The sequence below is a fragment of the Chrysoperla carnea genome, chromosome 3 (assembly GCF_905475395.1).
Source record: "Chrysoperla carnea chromosome 3, inChrCarn1.1, whole genome shotgun sequence".
In the NCBI taxonomy this organism is placed as follows: domain Eukaryota; kingdom Metazoa; phylum Arthropoda; class Insecta; order Neuroptera; family Chrysopidae; genus Chrysoperla; species Chrysoperla carnea.
Genome location: NC_058339.1, coordinates 18,277,161 through 18,293,582, shown reverse-complemented (window position 1 = coordinate 18,293,582; position 16,422 = coordinate 18,277,161). Strand labels below are relative to the sequence as shown.

At 29.1% G+C, this 16,422-nt stretch overlaps 1 protein-coding gene across 1 annotated transcript in view; it reads left to right on the top strand.

The window, feature by feature from the left end:
* The first annotated feature begins 2,212 nt into the window (after nt 1-2,212).
* LOC123296948 overlaps nt 2,213-16,422 on the top strand; it is a 34,011-nt gene continuing 19,801 nt past the window's right edge. Inside the window, exon 1 of the mRNA XM_044878681.1 lies at nt 2,213-2,571. Coding sequence (XP_044734616.1) covers nt 2,398-2,571 — 174 coding nt within the window. The 5' untranslated portion in view covers nt 2,213-2,397. The remainder of the gene's footprint in view (nt 2,572-16,422) is intronic.

Below are 16,422 nucleotides of genomic sequence, written 5' to 3'. Positions count from 1 at the left end.
AAACGTAAGATGCTCGATAATAGCATTTTTCAAACATTATCATTTTAGAAATAATCCCAGATTATAATAATATTTTAATACAATAAATCATTACTTTTATAATATAGGCAACGTGTACTATCATTGTGTATTACAGATTGCATAAACATTATACTTTTTGTACATTATTCTTAATTTGTTTATTCGCATTTTATTTTCTAATATATTTTACTAAAAGCTATAATATTCTTGTAAATTTTTAAAATATTCTTTAAAACTTCTGTTTTCTTCTTCTATTCTGTTATTGTTTAAAATAACTTTTGAAAACAAGTGATAAAATGATAAAAATAATCATTTTATCTTATCTTATATATTTAAACGAGCAATTCTTGTATATATATATATATATATATATATATATATATATATATATATATATATATATATATATATATATATATATATATATATATATATATATATATATATATATCAACGATCTTGGAAATGGCTCCAACGATTTTCATGAAAATGAGTATGTAGGGGTTTTTTGGGGCGATAAGTCGATCTAGCTAGGTCTAGCTAGGCTCATTTATCAGAAATGTCCTTTTATCCGTCTTTTCATGAAAAATTCATCAGACATCTATTGGTGTATAACGTAGTTAATGAAATACAATGCAAATTATAACATAACAAAAAGGAGGCGTTTGAGTAGTCTAAAGTGAAAAATATGACTCTTGCTGACATCTATTGGCGAATAACCGAGCAAAGCTCGGTCATCCAGATATTAATTTATAATTTAGCATTAAAATTTTTTTTGACTAGAATAATTTTGTAAAAAAATATTTAATTATTTAAAAAATATTAAATATCAAATTGGTTATTCAAAGATTCAGTAACTTACATTACACATTCGAGTTTATAATTTAATACTTACAAAAAGCGTAATGGTCAATGATGATCAATTACAGAAAAATTATTCTTCTACAATTTTTACTTGATTATTTGTTAAGCACATTAGTGATAGCTGGCGAAAAATTGACTTCACGGATGAAAAGAATCACCCAAAATTAGTGGGTTTCAAAAAAAATTTCAATAAGATTGGATCAAATTCGCCTGTGCTATCAAAAATTCGAATTTTTTAACTTAATGACGTCATCAAAATTCAAAAAATTTAATTTTGCTCTTTTACATCCAAATTTTTTCCAATTTCGATAAACCAAGTATGTAATCCTACTAAATTTGGGTCATACTTCTCAAATTTGTAATCAAAATTAATGTAGCTTTAATAGTCGAGTCCTGGTCTTGTGAAGATGAAATATGTCGAGTCCTGGTCTCAGAATTAAGCACATAAGTGATAACTAGCGAAGAATTGACATCATAGCTGAAAAGAATGACCCAAAATTAGTGGGTCTCAAAAAAAATTTCAATAAGATTGGATCAAATTTGCCTGTGTTATCAAAGAAATCAAATTTTTAAACTATATGACGTCATCAGAATCCAAAAAGTTTAATTTTGCTCTATCACATCTAAATTTTATCCAATTTTGATAAACCAAGTATGTAATCCTACTAAGTTTGGATCATATTTTTCAAGTTTGTGATCAAAATTAATCTAGCCGATGGCGGGTGCCTTCTTTGCCACGCCATAGTTACGGACCTAGAATCAGAGCTGGTAAGGTAATGTAAATCATGAACCGGTATGTTTCTAGTAGTTAGAACGGAGCATTTGTTGGGTATTTCTTGAAGCACCTGAAAATCTTGAAGTGACTTAATATAGGACACACATTTCTACTTTTTAAATATTTGTAATAAATATTTTAATATATAATCAGTAATTAAGGAAATAAATACTCATAATCTATTTTGGTATCAAATTTAATTTTTGATTTAATAAAAACATAACAGTTCGAGTTGCCAGTGGACGACGATTATCATTGATATATCCTTTTTCCTAAATATGATACGTTTTAGCTTTTTAATACCTAATAATAATATAAACACGTATATTTTTATAAAATATTCAACTATAGTAGTAAATAGTACGATATAACGTTACTTTCCGTATACGGTTCACTGTTTACGAACATAGAAATCGAATATCATACATGGAAGTAAGATAACAATACACAAATTCAAAATAAATTACGCGTCTATCTTTATTCAACAATAATAAATTTAATTCCACCAGTCATGAGTTGTATTACCGCGTTGTCGCGGGAATTTAAAGTGAACTTAACAACCAGTCTAACATTAGCTCTTCAACAGCTATTTACAATTCAAGCAACAAGCTAAGAATAAAACAACATCATTTTTATTTATTTAAAGTGTTCGACGTCTATAAAGTGTTTTTATTCAATCAGTGATTAAGTGATTTTCTTTTCGTTTAAGTGCAAATTATATTGAAGTAAAATTAGCAATGATGACGGAAACCGTAGTTCAAGTGCAAGATTCATCGCCACATTCAAATAATGCCGCAAAACCAAATGAACAAAATGGTCAAGCAAATCAACAACAATCACCTTTAGGTTGGGTGAAACTTAATGTGGATTATTTTAAAACTTTACCGGGAATGTTAAAAATTGCTGAAGCGGTAAGTTGAACAATTAAATCCATAATTTTTCATTTTAAATTAGTTGGTTATTGTTTACCTATAATGATAAAACGCACCTACTTATTATACATCGATAATATTAGATTCAGAACACGCTCTTATGGGGAAAAAGTCAGATATAATTGCCTTTTTGGAATTAACTTCGAAAAGGATTGTGTGTCTTAATATTATGTGAAATTCCTCAATTTAATTGGACCTTGGACCCCACTTTTGCGATTTTTTGCAGCAAAACGGTTAAGAATTTGCAAATTTTTGGTACTGTACGTCTTCGTTATAAAATTCTGCGCACAAAGAAGATAGAACCTTTTGGAGTGCAGTTGCTAAACGGCAAAAACGGAATTATTCCATTTTATCAGCCCATCTATGGTTTTCGATTATGATGAAAAAGAAATCGTTGGCTAGATTTATCAGAATGAAATAAAAGTCTTCAGCGACTTCTTTCCTTAAGTGAATATAGCGCGAAAATTGGGGGGGGGGCATATTGTTAACGGAGAAGAGAAGTCAAGTAATTTTTGCTTATTGGGTAAATTCTTACTTATTTATGAGAATTATATTTAATCATATATTAAAATTTTAGAACGCTAATGCCCCCCTATAAAACGCTAAAAACCGAGATGCACATTCTCTGTTTTTCTCATGAATTTGCCCAATAAGTAAAATTACTTGACTTCTCTTCTTCGTTAACAATATGCGTCCCTCCCCCTCCAATTTTCGCGCTCAATTCACGGTTGGCTTTTAGGAAAATCAGCTACTCATGTCATAGAATTGAGAGATACCACATACAAAATATTGATACACACCTCTTTCCGCGTCTAAATTCCAGAAAACAATTTTATGCCATTTATTTCTGTTACTCATGGTAATATTGTTGAGGTACTAAAAGTTTTATTTAATAAAAATAAAAATATTATTAATTATTTTGTGTCATAATAACATTTGTGTCAAAATAATATTTTATTTCTAAAAAAAATGATTAAAAACACCAGTTTACGACTCAATGTTAGCGATATAAATAACTTTTATTTATCTAATAAAATTAGAAACTTTTGAAAACGTATAGAATATCTGATTCTAACAATAAATACATGTAGTACCTAATTTATAATCAGAGCCGGACTCAGAGTCTTTTGTGAAATCGAAAAATTTCAAATTATGTGTGTTGTAAATTTATATATAGGTGTTTATAAAGTCACCTAAAGAGTCCATTTTCGGTTTCTTTTTCTCAAAGCAAAAACGGAAAAAGGTATCAAGCTGAAATATTTATAGGGTGCTCAGGGTAAAAGTTAAGAACGTTAAGTACATGAGTAGGTCCAGGTCTTGCTTCCGTAGAAGCCATCTTGTAAACCGTTAGAAATAGAACAAAAGTTTAAATGTAAAAAATGTTTCTTATACAAAAATAAACAACTTTGGTTTGAAACATTTTTTCGTAAATATCACTGTTTACTCGTGGGGACGTAAATTAGGACAAAATTTTGTTGAACATTTTCTCCAAAACCATACAAGTCAAATTTACAAAATTTAAAAAACCCCTGACACATTTTTCCGCGTACTGAACCCTAAGCTCACACTTGAAACGTATCTAAGAACATTCTCCATTAAATTACCTTTTCCCGAGAGCCGTTTTCAAACTGAACCGATTTTGAAGATCATCGCCTTTCTTCAGTTTTTTCGAAGGAACCACATTAAATGCCAATTACTTTCTCATTAATGTTTCTCATATTTGGTAATGGTTGAGTTTACAAACAAAACTTCACTTCACGTATTTGCATTTTCTGCTTTGGGTATGCTCTCTTTAACTACGGACCTGTTTGTAATGACAAAACATGGTTGAAACAAATACTTATCTTTTTGTAATTTCTAAAAAAATTGTTTTATTTACTAAGTGAAGATGAAATTTTTTGGTAATATAAGTTACTTAACCAGCTGTAACGATTTTTATAACTAAGTCAGCTTACTGTAACTTTGTAAATCAAGATCCACAATTGTTTTTTTTAATTATCAATTAGCGAATGACCTACTTCTTCCCAACGATCATGTCTTTTACATTTGGTGAAATTTTTATGATCTAAAAAATTTAATTTTGGAAGAATACACAATTTTACTTAAATACTTTTAATAGTTATCGGTAGGCTGGAACAAATTAAAATAATTTAATTTGTGTACTGTATTAAGGAAATAGTAACATTAGAAATAGTTATGGCGGACGAGTCAATGCAGTATGGGCGTAAGGCCTTTGAAAAAATCGAAAAATGGGGAAAAAAAATTTTTGTTTTGGAATTTGATGGAACAAGGTGGATGGAGTAATTTTGATCCGAAAAGCATAAAAATCCGGTTAATTTAATGATTGGATGCATTGTTTTTGAGATATCGCAATATTTGGATCGATTTTAGTCCGTATCTCAAAAACTACCCAACCAGTCAACAAATGCACCCGATTTTTGTACTTTTTGGGTCAAAATTACCTTAAATACTGAGTTTTATCGAAATTGGAGATAACAAAATTTTTTCGATTTTTTGCAATTTTTTTAAGGGGTACGTACCCCTTTGAAAAAATCGAGAAAATCGGAAAAAAGTTTAATGTTTCGGAATTTGATGAAACTCGGTGGATGAGGTAATTTTGACCCAAAAAGTATAAAAATCAGGTTAATTTAATGATTGGATGCATAGTTTCTGAGATATCGCAATATTTGGATCGATTTTAGTCCGTATCTCAAAAACTACTCAACCAGCCAACAAATGCACCCAATTTTTGTACTTTTTGGGTCAAAATTACCTTATATACTGAGTTTTGAAATTTTTTAAAGGGGTACGTACCCCTTGAAAAAAATCGAGAAAATCGGGAAAACAATTTTTATTTGGAATTTGATGAAACTTAGTGCATGGGGTAATTTTGACCCAAAAAGTATAAAAATCAGGTTCATTTAATGATCGAATGCAGAGTTTCTGATATTTCACAATATTTGGATCGATTTTTGTCCGTATCTCAAAAACTATTCGACCAGTCAACAATTAGTTAGACACTAAAATACTTTTAATACCTGTAATACTTTATTAGTTATTGTAATATTTATCAGTTTAAAATCAAGTTGTAAACAATGCAAATATTGTCTATGCTAGGAAATTAAATAATCTTAGACTTAGACTTATACGATAAAGTTTTATTTTTAGTACTTTGATATTCAGCAGAAATACACAGTGGTGTAGTCTTATATGGAAAACTGTTGTAACTTGGATCATAATTTACTTTTATATGTCTGTTCTTACAGCAATATTTCTCCTATTTTTTAACCCCCGAACCAAAAACGGAGTGTTATAAGACCGCTGTAAGTGTGTATGTGCATCAGTCAGACCGTACCCAAGAAATTTGTGAGGGGGGGGGTTCTAAATTTTGTAAATTTTACTTTTTGGATAATTGAAATATTAAACAGCTGTCGATTAAAACCATACTTTATTAATTGTAATTAATTCATGTCTTACCTTCACATTTCAAGAGGAGTAGGTACAGTGTCATCAAGGTACATCACTTTAGTTAATTGTTTAATTTTTGGATTATTTATCTTTAATGAGCCAGTTAAATTAAGTTGTAGCGATTCAAGTTGTTTTTAATAAGTTATCATTTGTACAAAAATATGCGATTAAGACTAGATATGGGATTATGTAGAGCAGGATAAAATTGATTTGAATGAATAAGAAGTGAACTTTGTATTTATGTATATTAGTACTGGCTCTTGTACTATTAAGATATCTGTTACTTCAAGTTTACGAAAAGAAATGAAAAATAGATTTTAGATTTTAGTGATTATTAAAACTGATGATAATAATGTTAAAAGATTTCTTAAGTATTGCATGCAATGTAATTAAAATACTTTCTGGTGGGAACGAAATAATTCTATAATAAATCGAAAAAGGAAGTTTTAGCGTACGATTAATTAATCAAAGTTGATGGATTTTAAATTCAGGTACAAATTGTATACTTAAGTTAATTTGTTACGTAATACTAGAACAATTGAATAACACCTACATTATTTTTGCGTGATGATTTAAATTGTCACGTAATTCTAATTCTATGTAATTGTAGAGATATTTATAAATACACATACCTACTTTTATTTACAATTTAAATACTTATTTTATTTTTTCATATTTTATTTAAGTTTTTGTTTATATCTAAGTGTCTAGTTTAATTGTACAGTATGATCTCTATAACTGTGATCAAATTTTTTTCATATTTTTTAAAAATAGCTTCGAAGTGAATTTAAACGGTAGCGGGCTTAACGTAATCAAATTTGTGTAATAAAAAATTGAACTGTCTATACTCAAATAGTTATACGAATTTTTATTGTTAAGCTTTTTTACTACATACAAATATCATATAATTCACAACACTTCTATTTCAATGCTCCGTTTATATAGTTACAATCAACAGTTTAGCAAATTCTAAAACTGTCACGTATGTTCTATTGCATATATTGTATTCGTTTTCTTTCTTTGTTTACGTAATATAAAACGATATTGTTTATTTCTTTTTGGAATTGCCTAGATTAAATTTGTTTTCAATGTGGAACTGTATGTGTGTGTTAATTGTTAACACCACAAAACGATAGAATCAAAACAAACATTGACGATCAAAACATCATTTCCGTATATTTTAATCATGGCGAGTCGAATTAAACTACTTTTGATGCAACTCTTAGTTTGGCCGGGAATCTCATTTATAAAAATTCCGACTTTTATTGAAAAGCTGAAATAATATAGGCCCCATTTTTAGACATTGGTTTTGTTACTGTGGAATTTTTAAACGTCAAACTATTGGGCCGCTCTGACAGTGACAGAAAGGAATAAAATACGCGGAAATTTTGTCTCACATGACGTATCCTGGATTTATTCTCATAAGACTAACAAAGTGAAAAAAGTATTTTTTGTCCGCAAAAAAAACTGGTTTCAGTTATTTAGATTGTGCTATAAAATATTTGATAGAATATCAAAACTTTTTGTGTTTGGTAAGACGTAGTAACCTTCAAATAAATTTATTATAATTTTATAGTTAAAGATAAATTATAATATTATTATATGCAAAAATGTTGTTTCAATTCGATTTGATTGGTTTTTATTATTTATTTATTATTAATTTTAGTGAAAATAATGTAAATATTTGAACTATTGGTCGGAAATACTTTAAAATATTGGTACTCCAAATTTGGGTATACTAAAATTTGTATCGTATTTATTACGAAATGTTTTGCATTTCTGTCCTAATGAATAAACTAAAACGTTGCTATGACATCCGGTAATAAATTCGACAAAACTTTATTTTAACATGTTTTTGTAAACTTGCTCTTTGTATGTCCGGCTGGAATTTTATATTTGATTTTAAACTAACTTCCCGAAGAGCTATAGAGATTTGAAATTTGGACCATAGCTCAGAAGTGGATGACAAAATTTTAATACTAATATAAGAACCATTTAAAATGTCTCCACACAAATGCCAATTTGAATGTCTCGGTAATGTAATTTATTTCGGCACCAATAGATGTCAGGAAGAGTCATATTGTGCAGTCAATGTTTTTCCCAGAAACACGTCTAAAACGACGTTTTTTAAAAATGAAACCTTGCTAGATCGATTTTTCTCCCCAAAAACCCACTGCATACTAATTTTCATGAAAATCGTTGGAGCCGTTTCCAAGATTGCTCTATATATATATATATATATATATATTACTATAATTCTTGAAAAATTCTGTATATTTAAATATTTATGACCTTAAGCCAATAATTTGGAGTTATAAACAACAAAATACATGGAAAAATGGAAGTAAGTTTGCAATTGTAGGGTTCAAAATGAAGAATATTTTTCTGTGTCGATAGTATTCAGTAAACAAAACGAATCGTCGAAAAGCAACAGTTGAAAACTCAACTGGTATAGATGCTATAACGATTATGGAAGTGATGTGTCATGATTTGCACCAACTTATAAATAATTATGAATACATAATATTTATTAAAATAACAAATGCAGGAGGAAGTTCAACCTTGTGAATAGAATGATGATATAATTAAATAAATGCATTTCATATTCAAATACTCTACTTCTAAAAAGAAACTTATTTTATCGAAATTTGAAACAAACATTTTGCTATAGAAAATCTTTTCAGCTTTTGTATTTATTAGTAATTATCTATTAAAACAAAAAATACTTTTTAATAATTAACACGACGCGATTTATCTGATATATGAAATTAAAGTCAAACAGTTTGTTGGTATTATTTATATTCACATATTCTTTCAGATAATAATATTTCTGCAGTTGGTTTTCAAAATATAAAGAATGTATTTTAGGAGATGTGTTTAACTTTATTGAGATAAAAAATGTTATATAAAAAAAGGAACGATTAAGAATCTAATTGTTTTAATGATCTCATATTTATTTTTATATGTATGAATAAAATTGATGTTTGAATGTCAAAAAGTAATTACATTATTAATGAAATTATGATACAAGTGTTAAAAATAGTAAAAATTACAAATTTGTTTTATTATAACACAGCTAAAAAAAGCAGAGCCGTAACGAGGGTACTAAATTTGGGTCATACTTTTCAAATTTGTGATCAAAATTAACCTAGCTCTAATAAGTTTCAAGAATTTGGTGTCCTGGTCCCGGAATTAAGCACATAAGTGATAGCTAGCGAAAAACTGACATCACAGCTGAAAAGAATGACCCAAAATTAGTGGGTTTTAAAAAAAATTTCAATTAGATCGGATCAAAATTGCCTGTGTTATTAAAAAAATCGAATTTTTGAACTCGATGACGTCATCAAAATTCAAAATATTTAATTTTGCTCTATCACATCGAAATTTGATCCAATTTTGATAAACCAAGTATGTAATCCTACTAAATTTGGGCCATATTTTTCAAATTTATGATCAAAATTAACCTAGCTCTATTAGATTTCAAGAATGTCGAGTCCTGGTCCCGGAATTAAGCACATAAGTGATAACTAGCGAAAAAGTGACATCACAGCTGAAAAGAATAACCCAAAATTAGTGGGTTTCAAAAAAAATTCCAATAAGATCGGATCAAAATTGTCTGTGTTATTAAAAAAATCGAATTTTTGAACTTGGTGACGTCATCAAAATTCAAAATATTTAATTTTGCTCTATTACATCGAAATTTTATCCAATTTTGATAAACCAAGTATGTTATCCTACTAAATTTGGGCCATATTTTTCAAATTTATAATCAAAATTAACCTAATAGATAGCGTAATAGATAAGTAATAGATAGCGAAAAACTGACGTCGCAAGAAACCATGTTAAATCGCAGTTAAAAAAAGATGAGCCTTCATTTTCGCTGCAAAAAGTGGCTTTAACCGCCACTGTAAAAATGCATTATTGAGGAATTTTAAAAATATCTACTAAATAACAGTAATGTAACATTTTACATGATTACAATCCGTTTTGAATAATGAATACATTTCATTTGTGAATAAACATTTTAGTTATGCTCTACTGGCTATAAAAATAAACAAGAGTCTTGAAAATAAGTCGCTGTTTAAAAGAAAAAGGAGATATGATTTTAAAGTTATTTAAAACGAATCATTTCTGTACATATTTATTTGTTTTATGCAGTTTTATGAAATCAAAACAAATATCTACCGATTATCATTGGCTACTGGTTATCGAATGATAGTCAGTGAATGAACAAATATATTAATTTTTGCCATACCTGTATCTTCCAAATTAGGCCTCAGATCTAAATTTGGAAAAGAGTTTTTTTGTTGTTTTTGATGAGCTTATTTTCGGAATTTGGTTGCCGCAGTCAATAACAGAACACGTTGTATATCAAATATGATGGAAAAATCAGAACACCACAACCTTGCATGCATTGTCATCCAAACTAAATGTGCTTTCAAAATTACACCTCAACCGGGAACCGGGAAGTGGATTGACTTCCAAGTTTTGATTACAGACAGACAACGGTACAGGTGAAACTAAATAAAAGCTTGTAATAATAAAATTTCAGTAGCAGTTTTCGTATTGAATCTTTATAGTATTTGATTTAGGAGAAAGTATCGATCTACTTAAAGTTATGGAAGTTTCGTAGAATGCTTAGGTATATTCAAAATGTAATCATAAAATTGTGTTATAGAAAAAGGTAATTTAAAATTAATAATATACTTTCTATAAATTTATGGTAATATCAATGGTATACTGGTTTATACGATCCAAATGCAGTCAACCAATTGCGTCCAGAATTAGATGTAAACATACTTCTAGTTGAAAATGTGTCTGGGAAGGTCGTCAAGGTTGATCATTCTTTTGATTTATTCGCTCCGTGCGTGAGTTTCGTTTCCATGGTAACGATACACTACTTTAATTATAGAATTGTATGGATGCATATATAATTGTATGGATTGCATTTAAGACTTACACTGAAAATTTAATATTATTGTCTCACAAATTTAAATAAATAATTATGATAATTTACATTTGAAAAATAATATTTGTGCAAATTGATTTCTTATTTTCACAATTTTTAATGCATTAAGTTTAATTAATTAGTGTTTTATAATAAATTTAATTAGACATTTTCTCTAACATTAACATGTAAAGAATTGCAAATTAGTCATAACAGCCCCCTTTAACTCCAAATTTTTTCACTGGAAGCGCTGGCATCGATTTTATTGTCCCTACCATGACTACGCACACAACGAATATGATATATGCCACAATTTTCGTTTAAGAAGAATTTGGGAAAATAACCAGACCATGCGTATATTAGCAACTATCTGGAAAAAGGAGTATTTTGCTATAAATTACAAAGCAGATGGAAAATCGATTAAATGCAATTAAGAGAGAAAGAATTCTGGATCGTCTCTCAAATCTAATATTTTCTCTTATGTACGACGTTTTATGGGATTGAAAGTTGATGGGACAAATTGTTCAAAGAATAGGTTTAAGATTTGCAACAACTGACATTCTCTCATTGCTTTGTGCTACCATTTAACACGTTAATACCATTGAACACGTTTTAATTACTTATATGTGAATCCTGCAGTTACATATTCACAATACTTGCCATGATGATCCCATTTTCTGTGGTACATATACAGGCTGGTCCATTTTAATCTTTAATAGCTTATAGCTCGTTTTGTAGTTAACCAATCAAAAAATAACTTAAGCAAAAGTTGCTGAGTTTCACGGGGGACATCATGTTCTGACATTAGATTGGATCTAGTTATCCGGGTTTCTTGATCACGGACTCACAGCATTGGACTAACCTATCCATGGACTACCTGGACAACTTTCTCCTACAACTGCAGTTTAGCTGCTACCATCTTCGACAATACATCAATGAATGTTTAAGAAACAACTCTCAACTGCACAGCTTTCTTTTTATTAAATTAAACGAAGATATTTATTTATTCAATACATCTTCTTCTTTCGTTGAAAGATGTTGGATGGAATTTACCTTGACTTTACGTAGACCTTTTCCTTCTTCGTCTACACCATATAAAATACTATATGCCTGTTTATACATATGACTGAGTAAATCAAGTTTTAATCACAAACAAATTTTTTTTTAAATAACATTCATTTTATGTCATTTTAAATATTTTATTTAATTAAAGTTATTATTAAGCAATTATTTTTTATAGTTTAAGGTATATATAAGCCTAGAGGTCAATGTTAATACATGTCAATTCATTGAAAAATATTTAGCGTAATTTGTAACCGTTCATGGTAGATCGTGAGCCTATAGTGAAGCGAAATTTCTGTGATTTTATCTGCTATTTGAAGAATTAATAAAGATAATTTTGGTAATGAAGAAAAATGACTTTTTAAAGAGAATCGAATGTGGAATTTGTGGAAATCGAGTTTTCCGATTTTTGAAATGGTTGACAAATCTTATCGAAAAAATGCACTTCAATTTTGTAAGCTTCTATTTCAGCGTACAGTGACTTACTAGACTTATTGCCCATCTCCTGTTGGAGCATAGGGCATCCGGAAGGGCTCTCCACCCGTCCCTGCCTACAAAAAACGCATTCAGCTCTCCCAAAATCTTGATAACTTTCTTCGCTTCTCCCTCAACTGTCCTTTTATTTTTTACAAGCTTTTATTTAGTTTCACCTGTCCCGTTATCTGCCTGTAATCAAATCTTGCAAGTCAAATTTGATTCACTTTCCGATTTTCGATTGAGCTGAAATTTTGCATCCACATTTAGTTTGGATGTCAATGCATGGTAAGGTTCTGTAGTCCTGATTTTCCCATGGCTTCTACCATATTTGATATATACACATTTGTTTTAGTCTTAAATTAAAAATTTTAATAAAAAATACTTTTTAAAGCACAAGCTTTTATTGTACTTAAAAATAGAAAACAATTTTACTTATGAGTCATTCATGCCTGATTATTTGTAAAGCTTGAGGCGCTTAATATCAAGAATGAATCGAAAAATACTTAGGCATGTGGAATAGATGAGGCGTTCCGATTCATTTTTGATTGAGCGAATCAAGCTTTTCCAAATAATCGGGTATGACTGACTCATAGATAAAATTATTTTCTAACTTTTAGTACAATAAAAGCTTGTCCCTTAAAAAGTATTTTTTTGACTACTCGGATGCATAATTTATTTTTTTTAATCTGTAGGTACACGTTGAATAATAATAATTATAATTAAATATGGTTAGAGGTCAATGTTAATTTTTTATACGATAAAGTTTCTCAATTTATTCTAGTTCATTAATCGCCTCTAAAAATAAGACATGAGTTAAATATACAATCTTAAAAATATTTGCTAATTCATTTTTTATGATAATAATAATTGTTAAACAATTATTATAATAATGGTTTGTCATTAATATTGTTAATTATTTTATTAATGTAAGTTTAATAATGGTGTCTGTCTGGTATTCATATAATATTTTATACTTCTTATAACGGTTTTTTCATGAATTAATTAAAAAACGTAAATCAATAGTTTTTAACCTCGAGCACATTAAAAATATATGTCTAATGTTTGGTGATTTTCACTTTCACACATTCATGAATATATTATTTTTTGTGCAAAAGGAAATGTAGGCGGAGAATTAATTACACTAATATCCAATGGATAAGACCCATGAGAAAATTTTATGTAAGTTTTATGCCGGTTTTCCATCAAACAGACAAACAAAAACAAAATTCAAACTGAAACAAAAACAAAACTCAAACTGTAATATCCATTGGCTAATACATTACCAGTTTCCAAAAAGTTTGTAAAAAGTTTCAGTTTAGTTTTTTTCGATTCGAGTTTCAAGTTTTGTTTTTGTTTGTCCGTTTATTGATAAACCGTCATTATTATGTATCTCAGACCAATTTATATACATTAATTTAGCCTAGTCCCGGATCAAGGTTTTCTTTAATCGGGACAGAAACTTGTTAATACCTAAAAATGGCTCTCCCCTCTCTCAAGTGTTTGGGATTAATTATTAAAAAAATAATTAATAATTAAAAAATAAGTAATATAGGAATTAATGGATAGCATTTCTTGTGGGAAAAACCCCCTTTAATAAATAGCACGCTTTATTATTGATTAGCTAATAACTTTATTTTTTTGGCATAAAATTAGTCATACGAAAAATATAAATAGAAAAGACATCTGACAATCAAGGCAATAATAATAGGCCAGAAAAATAAGACAAAAAAACAACCCATCTGCTTAAAAAATCCAAGTGACGTTTTTTCACCGGGATTATCATCATTTGGATGCAAGAAATGACCTATGAAAAATCGATTGCAAAATCATTTGAGCAAAAACCTAGTTATTTAAGGTCAACTTTTCTCAGTTGAATCTTTCGAAAATTATTGCTTTCATGTAAATTTTGTATAGAACCTTTTTTGTGTAAAATTAAATTACGGACAACAAATCTAAAACTACCACTACCAGAGACCACCCACATCATTATTTGTTAATTTTAATTTGTTAACTACATCCATATATACAATTAGATTTATGATGTGGGTGGAGTCTGTTAGATGGGTGGAGTAGGTTCGCAATCTAAGTCTAGGTAGACAAACGGCTAAAGTCTGTCGCTTTAAACCACTCGGCCACTTAGGCTTTGATAGAGCTTAGATCATTTCTTGCATCCGAATAAAGATAATCCCAATGACATAACTTCATTTCGATTTTATAAGGCCTTTATTTTCCTGGGCTATAACCAACCAATTTAATAATAGTTAATCATTTTCTGATGTACCTATTAATTATTTGGAAAATTATTATAAATGATACAACATATGTAATATTCACACAGATGTGAATGTGATATATATTTGATTGACCCAGTTAAAATGATATTAAAATATAAGTATAAGAGTACTTTATGTCATAAACAATATATTTTATATCGTAAAGATTATCGAAATAAATAAATAAATATTATAGATTTCTAACTGTATGTTATTAAAAAACATATAACGGCAATTTATGATGATGGGTTATACATGTTACGACTATACATTATATATACAGGGATATACCTTTAGAAAAGTTGTAGAGTTTGATGGGGGACATCATGATCTGTGATCAGATTGGACCTAGCTCTTCGGGTTTCTTTAATAGCCAATTTAGATCCTAAACGGTAAGAGATAGAATAACACTTCAGAGGAATTCATCCTAATACTTAGAACGAACTCAAGTTTAGTCGCAGAAACGAAACACTAAAAATGATCAGAAATTTGAGCAGCAAGCCAGGAAATTTTGTGACCTAATTTTATTTATAAGAAATTAAAAATATGTAATTAGCATAATTCATATGCATTTTATAATTCCATTTTAAATTGATCAAAAATACTAAATTCACAATTCGGTTAGAAGTGATAACAATGAATTCAACACGATGGTTACACGGGGGTTTTCGAGATCGCTTAAAACGAATACCGTTACAGAATTGGTCTATGAGGTAACTGATGCCCAGAATAACCGGTATCTCCGTTGCCAACCCGGAGTTATCGAGAAATGCGTTATATAATCAGTCCAAAATCGTTACCCGAAGGTTTTTGGGGTCGCTGAACCCAAACATCGCGATAGAATTGCTATCAGAGGTACCTGATGTCCAGGATGAACAATATCGCCTTTTTTATTAAGTCCAAACTCGTTACTCGGGAGTTTTTGGAGTCTCTGAACATGAATATCGCGATAAAATTGATCTCAGAGATACTTGTTGTTCAGGATGCACGATATCTCCGTCGCCTTCTCGAGTTTTCGAGATATTCGCTATATAATCAGTCCAAACTCGTTACTCGGGGATTTTAGGGGTCGCTGAACACCAACTGCAGAAAATTAGCTGTATATATTTTGTTATTTTAAGGATTACTTAGTTCGAATGTAGCAGGAGTCACAAATTAAAAAAAAATTTATTTTCATTCGTTACTCTATAGGATTTTTTTATCAATTTCAAGTCCCACTTACTGCTCAAATTTTTCAAACTTCAAAGCATCGTTTCTGCGACTAGTTTGTAAATAGCGGCATATGGTTCTTGTACAACAAAGGTAATATTGAAATGATTGAAAAGTAAAATAAAAAAATATTTAGAAAATTATACGTAATTTCTCCATAAACAATTTAAATGACATGTTTTTAAAACAATTGACAATTGCTCAAAGGTTTTAAACATTAGCATATATTAAATATAAATATGTTTTTAACGTTTTTTTTATTATATTTGATCAAGTACCTATACAGTTTAAAGCAAACAACTGTATATTTTTGCTAAACAAAATATATAGAAGTCAATACTTACGGTTAGGAATTTGTATATAATCAAATGTTTTGTTTCCTGTTTTATTAAA